Below are 13,499 nucleotides of genomic sequence, written 5' to 3' on the forward strand. Positions count from 1 at the left end.
AAGAAGTGTAACTTCAGTATCCAAAATAACTAACAAAGGATGGTTAGCTGACTATAACTTCCAAAATAATTGTATCAACTAAATTCTACTGTCAGTTGCAGAGTTCTGTTATCCCAGCTCTATTAAAAGTTCTGTTCAGGGAAAAGAAACAGAGCAGTCTGATGTATATGAGCAATCACATGTAACTAACAAACCATAAAATAAAATTCCTTAAAAGTTTCCTGGAATATACTTGAGGAAGTTGTAATCCATTCGCAGGCATTCTTTGAAGTGAAAAAGTAAAATAACTCACCAAATAAATTATTTGTTTCAATTTATTGATTCAGCTCTAATAGTCCCCAGTATTCACTTAATGTTACCAGATGGAGCCATAATTTGACACAAGAGAGTAGCACTTTGTTCTCAGATTCACATAGTAGATTTTTTGTCTGATATTCTGCTCTCCTCATGTGCATGACTCTTCAGTTGGTGTCAGTGGGAATCATACACGTATAAAAAGAGCACAGTACTGGAGTCTAGGGGTCAAACTTTCAGCTCTGCTACAGCTGTTTTTCGTAGTGCAGCCCTTTGAGGTTCCACATTGTGAAAAGGGAATTTCTGGAGAGTTTTGAGTTAGTATAGCAGCTTATGCCAACTCATTCAGTTTCTTTTGCCAAGGAGATAGCCAGGACATTGTTTAGCTCAACTGCTAGAACAATTCTCTGAGACCTCAGGCAGGGAAATAGCTGTCTCTGTTCCTCTGCATTATAATGAAGTCCGTATTTGTTTCTTGCTGGGCAGAGTCAAGACATTGTAAAGGTGGCTGACATATACTTCTCTCTTTTTGCAATCCAGCTCCAAGTACAATATGGAGGCACCAGATAATATAATCACAGTTCTTCTGTGAATATCAGGAGGCAATAATTTACATTAAATATGTATATTGGATCAATGCCATGTGACTATATAATTACTTCAAAGCTTCATTTCTAAATCAAAACCATTAATAAGTCATAGAAGGGTCCAAGTGTGACTAGGATCTATAAATGAATATATAGAGTAGAACCCTCAGCTGATATAAATTGGTATAGTTCCAGCTCACTGACTGAGTATCTGGCCCATATTTATTTTACATTCATGTAATAGAAAAAAAAATAGTTTGGAGAAAATGCATTCCAGATTGAGTTACCATAATCATATTTCATTCTGGAATATTTTGTGTGTGTGTCTTGTAAACCATTGAAAATAAGTGTATATACAATGAAGATACTGATATACTTTTATAATAATGTGACTTTGCTGTATAATTGTGTTGACAATAGTCTGGTCCCAAATGAATCTAATGAGACTAGTGCCCTTTTATTGGTTATATATTAGATTCTTGTTATAAACTCTCCAAGAATATTAAATCATAAAGCTAGTAGCAGGTAGACTTTATGTGGCAAGAACAAAATGGCTACAGTAAAGAGGAAGACTATTTACTATAAATGTTTTCACTTTTTACCAGCCAACCCAAAATTCAATGTTGTTGAACCCATATACATATGTTCTGCCATATTTCATTTCATGAGCATTTTTGCCTGTATTGATTGAAGGATGTGTACCTTGCCCTTTCATTTTGTACAGTATATATTACCAAATGTAAACAGAGTACAAGACACTGCTATTTTTGCTGGAGATTTGCTTGTTAAGAATATTTGTTCAAGAAGTGTTGTCTGCTTTTCATATAATATAGGAAAAAATACAAGTTAAAACAAATTGTGTAATTAAGGCTCCCACAATAGCTAGCTCATAAGGATAAAGTCTTCCATTGATTAATAACACAAGAACAGCATAGGCGATGGGCAATACTACCCCCCACTAATGTATATTAACCTTGACCTTTAGGTGCTTCCCCACAGCAATGAAAGGCTAGTTCTATACCCTTACCCAATCAATCCTTTGTTTCTCAACTGAGACAGCTAATAAAGGTGTCAAATATGGTGGAGGTTCTGTAATTAGAACACCTGTTCACGATGAACGGGACAGAGACCAGCTTGTCATTTCGCACAAGTCCCCAAGCAACCACAATTTGGCAAAAATAAGTAAATTAATGAATTACTCTGGCCCCCGTAGTGTTTTAACCAAAGACCTAGAGCAGAAGAGAACATGAGTCCCATACAAACTCTTTGAGTTTTCAGGTTTACTGGAGAATATGGATTTTCAATATGATCTCTACCAGAGCACATAAAAATTACTATAAATAACTAATAAAATATTTCAGCATTTAAGTTTTTGCTGCAGAGCTGGTATTGTGTCATGCTTCATTAGACATAGAAAAAAGTATGGTGGTCAAATGCCTCATTAGTTTACAGATTGACACCCCTAGATGATGCTTTTATCAAAATTTTATCATAAAGTAATGACAGAATTTTAATGCTACTGTATATTGATGATAAATTCTTTGTAAACTTGTTAATCATTAGGCTAAATAAAAATAAAATTGCAAAGTATATTGCAGTTTAAAATCCCATGTACTCATTCTAACATACAATAAAGATATTATTTTGTCATGTTACTATGTGTGTAGCTCTGAGACCACCCTTGATATATATGTCAGAATTTGTTTCTGTGGTCTGCTTCTGGGAAGAAGAGAATTATGTTCAGCTGGGTATTTGCATCCACTTTACATTTTTTAATCCAGAACACTAACTTGATTTATTGAAAACTGTATACAGTTATTTGGACAGCAGAATGCCATTTTAAAGAATCTATGAAATCTGTCTATTTTTGATATGTCCAAGCACCGGGAAATGTAGGCACAATCACTTCAATAATGTACATTATGCACAAATTGAAAAATTACACACAAAGAAGCAGCAGTGCCATCTATTGGACAGAAAAATAAATTATTCTGTGCTGTACAACTAACTACAGAACAAACATGTTACTTCAGCCTCTGCTTATTTTTTCCTATTTAGAGCATAATCAATTATTTTCGCTTTTCATGTATTTAGGATAAGCCAGTGTTAAATATACATACGATATTAGTTAGAAGTAACACATAGAAATAAGATCTCAAGTGTACCAGTTAGTCAGATGTTAATTTGACTGGCTCTTTTCTTCAGTATTGTCATAGCACAAATGCCATTTCTAATAGCTGCCTTCGTAAATCTGGCAATGGCTGAATTCTGGGCACCTAATGGAGTTACCACTAAAGAAAAACATATGCTCTGAAATTTAGAGCTTTGTACTGGACATGAAAACTAATTAACAGCCTCAATAATATTTGTCTTAAATTGTTTATTTTAAGTGCAAAATTTATAGCATTTAGTTAGAGTTTGGTCTGAGGGAAGAATGAAAGGGATGGGTTTTGTTCAGCTGTACTAAGGGCTGCAGGAAATTGTGGTAAATGGCAGACTTATGACCTGGCAGAATATTTCTCTTGGGGTTTATAATTAGTATCATGTTACATATTTCTAAGTATTATATCTAGATATAATAGTATAGATAGTAAAGTATCATCCCCAAAATTGCAAAGTCAGCAAGCTTGATGTTACTTCATTTTCTAATTGTTTAATTCTTCATAGGAATCAGTGGATCTGTTTACATGAGCAAAATTACATCTATGTAGGCAGTTACAGGTATTATCACAGCATCTGAATGTATACTTTTGCAAATGTATTAAGATTTCCAAGATCTGGGAGCAGGCTGGGGATAGGAAGACAGGCTGGGAACTCATTGGTTATGGGCAATGCCCAATGAAGAGAAACTGAGTTGTTCCCTTGACTTCAGTGGGTATTGCATCTATTCCAAATTCATATACTGATCTAATGACCCAAACTACACCCTCAGTCTATTCTGTGGGGATAATGCTCACCTGTAGTGAGAGTCTCTCACCTTCATTTTCAGGATCCACAACAGATTTTTATTGTTTTTAAGATGGGTATGGCTGTCCAGGGAGGAATTTAAAGAATGTCCAGTTTTCTTACATTTCAATTTTTTTTTTATTATCATTAGGAAATAATGATTATTACCATTAGCTAGTAATATCACTAGGTAGTAATCTTCCCTATTAGAAAATGGGAAACTTAATCATAGCTTTTCTCTTTCAAGTCTGTAGATGGAATCTAATTCACATAAATGGATCCATATTGAAGCGTTGGTATTATGTAAGATAATACATTAGCATGAATATATGCATTAATTTATGAGAACAGGAACAAAAATTTCTAGTACATGAGAGATACGTTTAAGAACAGAAATAGGTAATAATCCATTGTATAAGTTTTGTCTTTTTTATGGTTTAATAGATCTTCTTTATAACATAAGTTTGTGTTTCTGAAGGAGGGCATCAACAATAGAATGCCAGTAGCTGTATTGTATAAAGGTAATATGTTTTAATACTGACCCCTAGTGACAGTTACTATGCTGCAAGGTAAAGGGATTTTGTTGGGTTTTGTGGTTTGTGTTGTTATTTTTTACATTAGCACCCATTCTGCTGAGCCCTATGCAAATACAAACAGTTAACTCATGCCATGAACAGACTCCTGTTTTGACTTTCTCTTACTGTGTATCCATACTGTGACGAGTGCTTTCTAAACAAAAAAGACAACATGGTCATTACCCAAGAGCTCACAAGCTTTTCCTTACAAGTTACAAATTGACTTCCATTGAAAACTGCAAAATGTTTTATGGTAAATTTCACCCTTAGCAGAAAAGCTGAATCAAGGCCTAATGCTGAGATGTCATTCAGACATCACATCAGATGACTAATACGCAACCCATGAACAGGTGCAAAATGTTTCACTCAGCCAGCTGTTGGTTTAGCTCTTAGATTGGTGAAAGTGTGGCTATATGGAAAAGTCCCTCTATAGATTCAGACACTGTAACTGCATTTTGTTCCCAGTACAGCTCTTCTTTCACAAAAAAATTGCTATGCGTTTTCCTGTTTGTTTTTAAACTCTGTTGCCTATCAGGGGTTATACTGAAGGCAGAGACCAATATAGAGCATTCTTCCCTATCTAACACAAATCTCATGTCACAGCATCCTAAAGTCATGAGAACCTACGTATATCCAAAATAGTTTCAGACAGAAAACAGAACACTTCTAAATTGGGATAACAGTAACTGTCTAGAAATTCTACCCCTTATAGTTATAGCAAAATCTGTTGGGCTGTTTGTTCTCACCTACTTTCAAAGCCTTGCAGTATGATCACTATTTATGTTAGCTGTGGAAGGCTGGAATTTCACTCAGAGTATGTGTATTGTCACCCGTAATTTCCCCTGGTAGATTTCTGTGGGATCAGGTGAAACTTGTTTCTTCCTGAATGGAGACTCGTAAGCCTGGGAGATAAAACTGTGTTTTTTGTAGTGGCACAAGTACAATGATATCTCTTGACTATGTATCCCTACAATGACATTCAGTGATATGCATTAAGATGAATTATACTTTTAATTCATAAAAAGTGGCAAGGGTTATTTTACATTTGAGTAAATTTCAGACAAATGTATCGGTGCTTTTACATACACATTTTCTTTGTAGCATATTTCTAAATTAAATGGAAATTATTTAAGTATATGTTTAAACTTACTTTAGTATAGTGTGAAGTTATTTATTTTAAGTGTATATAAGGGAATTGCAGGTTTATGGCTGATCATGCAAACTTAATTCTGTCCTGCTGTGAATTTAACCTGCTGTGCACTGACTGTGGCATGCTGTCTAATTGGACTGTCATACACACAAGGGGGTAAAAATAAGCTTTCACAAGTAACTTTAAACCTTTTGACTTGCAACCTCAGTAGTTTTATCTTAACATAGAAGTGTATGTGTACTTTCTTAGAGATTTAATTTTAAGAGAGAAAACTAAAATCGTAAGTTTCTCCACTCTGAATCATCATAAGAGCTTGAGCCTTTAGCAAGGCAAAACAGATTGCTGCCGATTGAGATAAGTTCACAGCTGACCAGAAAAGACTTACCCAGAAGTGAAAGATGGGGTTAAGTTTCACAGTCCAAGTACTATGTGTGGAGAGACTGACTTGGCACAGCTTTTTTGTCCTTCCTCAGCTGGTGCTTCCAAAGATGAAGAAGAGCCACTGTCTCCTCAGTCCCTGTGTTCAAATGAGTTGTTGCGGGGACCCTGCTTTGGCTTTATCTTTCCTTCCCTTATGCCTCCATGAAGGCTGCTCCAGCAACTCCTGAACGTTCCCTGTTATTTTGCTTTTGTAACAATGTGGATTCCAGACGCTCAACATTTGTGCTGAGTTACTGATTTTTGCTGATTTTTGGGATAGTGTCTTTCTCATGAGCTTACCCTGGCTGAAGCTACAAGGGATCTTTAAGGGGTGAAAAGGGTTTCTATTGCTGAATGTCAAGCCTTTCTCGTAACAGTGGAAGTGTCAGAAATTCTTAATAACAGTTGCAAATAATATTATAATTGAAAGGCTCGGATATCATTAATAGACAGTTCATTACCAATGCCCCTGTAATATTTTAAATTGGGTATACTACAGTTTTAGAACTGAGATCTATGTAACTTTGTCAGATGAGTTCCATGACAGACATTAGAAGATAGCTGTGTATCGCTCAGTGAGAGTCAGGTATTATAGTCTCTGCAAACCCAGACAGTTTAAGGTTTTATTGCTTCAAGACTGTGAGTTTATTGAGTTTTGGGTTTGTTGATGTTTTAACAAGATACTTGTCATTAAAAATTAGGAATAGAGGGTTCCGTTCCTGAAATGAAAAATTAATATGGTTTGTTGATATCATCAGTATTTTTATTGTAGCACAAAAGGGCCCCAAATTGTAGATCAGTCTCTTGCGCTAGATAGCCTTACTCAGAATAAACATATATTCCATTGTATAGTGAAGAAAACAGAAGTAATATTAGTCTTTAAATAAAATACAAGTGACTATATACAACAGTCATTTGCTTTTGAAAATAATTAAATCGCAAAGTGAAATTTTTGGTAAATACAGATGACACTTATTGGATGTGATTATTCTGATGGCATAGCAAGGCAAATGAAGAATACCAATATGTTTAAGGGATAAAAAGGAACATATTTCTTGAGGTTTTTCAAACTTCCCGTTACGATATTCTTTCTCAGTCAGAAATTACGTAATAGAGCTGGATCAAAAATGCCTTGTGTGAAAAAGAAGTCATGCGATTTAACACAGAAAGAATTGATTTTAAAAATTGTGTGTGTAATTAGATGCATAATTCTTATGCATAATTTACATGCAATTATGTATGAAAATGAGATATGCACAGGCATAAATGGCTAGCTAAGCAGCTCACACACAATCACAGTAATTTTGCACAGAAATTAAACATGCAGTTGCAAATACGTTTGGAAAATGAAGTCCATAAGGAGCCCAGTGGCCCTTGTGAGAAGGAAAAATCTGATTTTTTTCTGAGCAGAAATTGTGTTAAATCCTCAGTCAGAACGGGGGAAGTAAACAGCACAGCAGTGAATAAAAATATAATTTAATATAAACCAGCTTACCAGTGGTGGTAGAAGAAGCAAAACCTAACATACGTTACCATTTTTATGAAGTGTCAATCTCACTAGTGTAAATTAAGCACAATCCAGAGTAAACAGTGGTGTGAAGCTGCACCACTGTCTTCTCCTCTGTCTCCCCTCCATGGGAGGCTGGTTAGGTTAGAGGTCTGGAGGGCAATCTCAGTGGTTTCTGTCAGCTCTTTGAACACTGATAGTTGCTTTTTCCATTAGGCTAGACCTTCTCTTCAGGAGGAAAAGCTAGCTGTACCATTCCCTATGCACTAAGTAAATAACCCGTTATCTTTCTTGCCATGGCTAGGAGGCTTGGTCGGGGGCCAGAGCTATTATATTTGATGTGATGCCAGCAAAGAGGTGGTTCTTACCTCAGAGAGCTTACAGTCCTAAAAATAAAATAAAAAAACCCACGGAGTTTTGGTCTAATTTTTACTGATGATTTTTTTCCCAACACTCTACCAATGTCTGAGCTTTCCTATTGCACCCCAGACAACTAAAGCAACAAAATATTAAGTGCAGTGAAATTCATATACGTCTCCAAGGTAACTGTTTAAAAAAAGTTCGTATTGTGAAACTTTTGGTAATGATTTTATTGTTCATTTTTAATTTATTTTTGCAGTAAAAACAGTGAAGAAAACATTTGTTTTTCTCGATCTCTCAGCATTTATTCTTTGAGTCTTGGGTGATCTTTTAGAGAATTTTCAAGAAAATCTCTTAATAACTTATTGAGATGTGTATTTAAAATTAATAATTTAGATTAAGTATTTGTTATCTGACCTTTTAATGTTTGCCTTTCCAATGGCATTTGAGAAAAATATTTTAGCTGTTATTGAATAAGTAATTTGAATTCAATTGTAATCAGAATTTTTCTATTTCACCACAGCGCATAGTTAAGGTCATTAGACTACCTGAACCATGTATACCCTGGTTAAGGTATATGCCTAACCGTATTAGGTTAGGCACTGTAATGATCATAACCATGTGATTATCAATCATAACATTTTAATTCTTTTAACTCTAATTTGAGCTCTGTAATTTCTACACCTATCTTGTCTGGTTTTCTTGTTTGTTTGTAATTCAGATAGTCAGCTTCCACTTTTCAAAAAAACATGGTGATACTGCAAATGCAACATCCTTTTTTTTTTCCCCCCCTTGTCATTGTGTTCTTTCCTTTTCCCTAATCTTTTCTCTTCCTGATTAGGGAAGTTGATGTATTTTGAATCTTTACACAACAGGGAAGAAAAAAGCTGTGGATTTATATAATTTACTATTTTCCACATCAAAATATGGATACTTTTTTTCAGCTAAACCAAGGCTCCCTTCTTCCTTGAGGATGTAGTCCTGTAGTGGGAGCACTGATAAAGTGCACCATCTCAGTAGGATGCATCTGAAGCAGAGTGCATTCTGGAGGCAGGGAGAGAGGCTACTGCTGATCTACATTAGGCAAAGACAGTGCTGGTAAAATCTTCTTCCTCTGGCTTTTCTTGCCTCGTAATAAAAAAAACTACACAGTGCATATCTCTGCCCAAGACGGAAGGGAATGAGGACCTCCATACTTAGATTTTAATGCTGTAGCATTTCAGCACCTTAAAAACTTAAGCATATTCATTCTTTCAGCTCCCTTCTGAGGTCAGGCACTGCTGCCTCTTTAGCAGCTGGGGCTCTGTGGACTGGGGTGTCCGTGCTACTTTTGTGTTCTCCGGAGGGCTATGGGGTAAGAGTGAGTTGAACGATGGATTCCCCATTCTTCCTTCTCCCCTCATAACCTCTTCTGTATGCATCTCTGCTACCGGGACACAGTGTTGCCCTCAGGTGTTCACGCCCTCTTAAAATCCTATTCTCAAAGGTATTGCTTACCTTCAACTCTCATTACCTGCTGTTGTCACTTCTAACATGAATTCATTTTGCCTTGTGATCCATTGTGCTACTTGATTAAATTGTACTCATGAAACTGTGATTCAAAATGAGTCTGCGCAGAAGTAGAACACGGGATTGAAATAAATATGTATGATCTTCTAAATCAGTGGTTCTCAACCTTTTTGAAGTTGAGTGGCACTTGAGAAAATTGGCTGTTCTCTGTACCTCACTGAGGTCAGCTCTGAACGCACGAGGAGCTGTCACCTTGCTCTTTCGTTAAGTACTTGTGTACTTGCTGGCTTTATGGAAATTACAGTAAATCTGCTTATAATGTGATTGGCTACGTCATTCAGTTCCGTGTATCATCCTGAAATCAGTCTGTTAGGGACTATATGTTTATTAGGATTTTCTATGGGAGAATACATGTGTTACTGGGTGTAATATAGGAATAGAGAGTCCTGTACTCAACTGCAAAAGTATTGGCTATACTACACCTGTGAGATGCAGTGATGCATTCATGAGTAGTGGATCTGTCCCATAAATCCTGGAATTTCTGTGTATCCATTGTACAAGAAAAACTATTTGATTTTTTGTTTTGTTTTGTTTTTTTCTTTTTCCTGGATAAGGTATGTATGTATATACTGTGTAATGCTGTAAGTCTGATAGCTTATGGATGTGCCTTACTGTGCATGGCTGTGTGCATGTATGGTGAGCCTCTCCCACCCTTTGCCAGCAGGCATGTCATGTCATTGTTATACATGCTATCAATGTGATGTTTTCCGATAAACCTATGATACATGTGGTATATAGCTGATCGTTACATGTGCAATCAACACGTCCAGGATTTCTTCATATACAGCAGCCTGGATAGAGCCACAGCACTCCTGAAGCTGAAAATTTGGATAAAATTTTCATGGGAAAGAGAAGACAATATTAACCAGAGAACCTAGAAATATAGTGGTCTTACCTATCTGTTCAAGGAGGGAAGGGGAGGGAGGACACCCAGATAAGGGGAAATCCAGCTAATTGAAGACAGTCTGAGGAGTGCAGTGCAGGACACCTGAAAACATGGGATTCACTTCTGAACAGAGACTGAAGTGCTTCCATTAAAGTTACTGGTGCTCCAGGAGGATTAATTAGCCAACACCAAACTGGCCCTATACCTTTATGCGGCACCCAAGCTAGTAATCCTACTCAGCTTCAATCCCTGGATTGCTGTCTTTTCCGTCATTTTTCAAACTGGGAACTACTTCCTACCTGCCAGCCTTCCTTACACCCATGCTCCAGCACTACCTGTGAATTGCCATCGCCTTGTAGCTGTGGCAGAGATCAGACTAACAAGCCCTGTTAACCTCTGCTGAGTCATTCCAGGTATGCTCAGGAGTATCTGCGTCCCCCTCTCTAAAAATCTAGTTTGGAGATACTTGCACTAAGATGAGTTCACAGAAAGATCTCCATCATGTTGCCCATGTAATGGGATTATATGGCACAGGTTGGCATGTATTCTGCTTTCTATCCTGTTTGCATAAGAGCGTGACTATCAGCATGCCTGGGGTTTTTTGTTTTTATCAATGCCCGGACAGTCTTTGATAGCATGACTGTTTCTTGCATATGTAATACTGCTAAGCTTGTGTTTATTTTGTAACTGCGAAAGTTACCAAAAGGTTAGTTAGATTTTGGTAAGCCACTGTTACAGTAAAAGTAAGATTTTTCACATCCAGATTTCTCTTATTAATGTGTTGAGATAAATTTAGCAAAACTTATAAAAATGTACACTCTTCTGTTGTTGAAGTGCTTGGATATGCTTGTATAGAGGTGGGAGAGTTTGTTATGTTTTTGATATAGACAAAATGTACTAAAAGAGGGTACAAAAAGCAGTTGCAAGGAAAATTCAAATTGCCATCTGCGCATTTCCATTGCTACTAATATTGCCAACTTTTGTTTGACAAACAGATGAGCCCAATGTAAAATTACTAAGAGCAGATAGTAAATTGGACATATGCCTCAAATCATTTGATCAAATTTTATATACAAACTCAGAAGGAAGACAATTCAATTTTTGTAGTGTGCTGGTTTATAATAACATTGGAAAAAACACCACTGAAATGAACATAAGATTATATAGTCAAAGAAATAAGTTCCTGTTGTTTACTGGCAAGCAAAGTTTAGGCAAGAAAGTCAACAAAAATCTTAAGTTATGGAATATCTTATGGCATTTGAAGAATGTAAACTACATTTGTCTCAATAGTCTCTTTTGCCTATGGCAAAGAAACCAAAGAATACGTAATGAGGTGGTAAGCCAGAAACATACACCTTTTCAGCTTTGCTAGAGCATGGTAGTTTGCCCTCAGCCAGACCAGGTTCTCTCTTCACGGTCTGCATGAGTTGTAGTCAAGAGTTTGCTATCATTATAAACCACGGCACCAGCTGCTTTCAAATGTATTCTTTACCCCAGATATTTAATATGAAGTTTACTTTTTTCTTCTTTTAAAAGGCACTATCCCGGTGAGTGCTGGAAGCAGAACAGCAGTGTTAAGATGAAGTGTTCATAGGCCAGTTCCTTCTGCTGTGACTGAGATGTAGGCCTACGTGACTATTAGTTTTGCAGCACATCAGGTTTAAGTCATTTGCAAATATGTCCTCTAATAATGCAGCTGCCTGCACCTTCTGCTGTCTCCTGCCTGAAGCTGCTGTTTCTGTAGTAGTGCTTTTTCAACTGTTTTGTTGGTTTTTTTTCTTGGCTGTTCTCTAACCTAAATCTATGAAATGATCCTTTAAAAAATCTCAGCAATCTTCCCCAATTTTATTTGCAAACAGGTAGTTTAGAACTTGGACACACCAGCATTTGTCCCAGCACTGCTGAGGGGCAGCACCCTTCAGCCACGGCTGCAGTATCATCGGGGAGCAGAGGAAATATTTAAACTGGATCTGCTGCTGATAGACCAGTTGGTGTGGAAATGGTGTCATAGCCAGCCTTGAACTCTGTGCTGATGTGCCTGTTGTAGTCCTGCTGTCTAAATCAGTTTGTGTAAAGCCAGATCAATAATTTCTACATTGCATTGACCTGCACCATGTACACCTACTCTGTAAGAATGGCAGAAACTTCGTCTACTGTGTTTGTGCCACCTAGGTATCTGATCACAGAAATTTATGCAGACAGCACAAAGAATGACAACGTGATATTCCGTGCACTATAATCCTCATTAGAAGTAGTGCTAGAATGATTATGGGGAGGGGCGATAAGAGTCTGCAGAGGCATTTGCCTGGATCTAAAGATACAGAAATTCTGCATCTTTGACAGGATGCAAGATTTAATTCACTTGTTCAAAACCTCAGAAAGAATCCATGTCCCAAGTTAAAGAAGCTGACAGTTTGTGACTTGGTTTGTCTGCTTAGGTTGTGCCTCTTGAACTTCACACCATGACTCATGGATAAATTACATATATATATATATATATATATGTATGTATAAAATCTTGAAATTTAATGCTGATTTAGTTGGTAAATACAGCACACTAAGAAGAAAAAATGGTCCTAAAATAACAAAGTTTTTTTTTCTCCTTCATTTTGCTAGGGCTGTTGCTGAGGCTGAAGGAATTGAGCCATTAGTAAATACCTTGAATGCTCAGAGAGATGGAGCCATTGCTAATGCTGCTACAGTGCTAACGAATCTGGCCATGCAAGAGCCATTCCGCGTAAATATCCAGAGCCGTGGTATTATGCATGCACTTGCAGAACTGTTGCGCTCGACCAACAACCAAGTGCAAAGCAAAGCAGCATTTGCTGTGGCTGCGTTTGGTTGTGATGCTGATGCAAGAGCTGAGGTAAAACTACTCTTTGAGGCTGTGATTATTTATAATGTTTCTAGATCCTGTGGCTGGTGTTATACTTACCTAGAATCTTTGTATTTTGTGTCTGTCCTAAAAGTCCCAGGCTTTCTAGATAGCAACTAATTTTTCACTTTCATCATAGGCTTGTTCAGTTGAATTTAGCTCAGTTTGTCATGAGAACTTGGAGAGGGTTTTCTTTAATTTGTATTTTTACTGCTGTATTTGCTTGCACCAAATGAATGTTTTACAGCTTTTCAGTGGCTTTGATGAGCTTTAACCAGGGCTGTATCTTAATCCCCATGTTTATGAGCATTAAACATTAAGGTTTCTTTC

At 36.9% G+C, this 13,499-nt stretch overlaps 1 protein-coding gene across 1 annotated transcript in view; it reads left to right on the forward strand.

Annotated features, from left to right (window-relative positions):
- Positions 1–13,499, forward strand: part of ARMC3 (armadillo repeat containing 3) — a 51,014-nt gene that overhangs the window by 22,007 nt on the left and 15,508 nt on the right. Inside the window, exon 10 of the mRNA XM_009708391.1 lies at positions 12,911–13,160. Within this exon, the coding sequence (XP_009706693.1) occupies positions 12,911–13,160 (250 nt within the window). The remainder of the gene's footprint in view (positions 1–12,910; positions 13,161–13,499) is intronic.

Source organism: Cariama cristata, unplaced genomic scaffold (genome assembly GCF_000690535.1).
Source record: "Cariama cristata isolate BGI_N322 unplaced genomic scaffold, ASM69053v1 scaffold38620, whole genome shotgun sequence".
In the NCBI taxonomy this organism is placed as follows: Eukaryota; Metazoa; Chordata; class Aves; order Cariamiformes; family Cariamidae; genus Cariama; species Cariama cristata.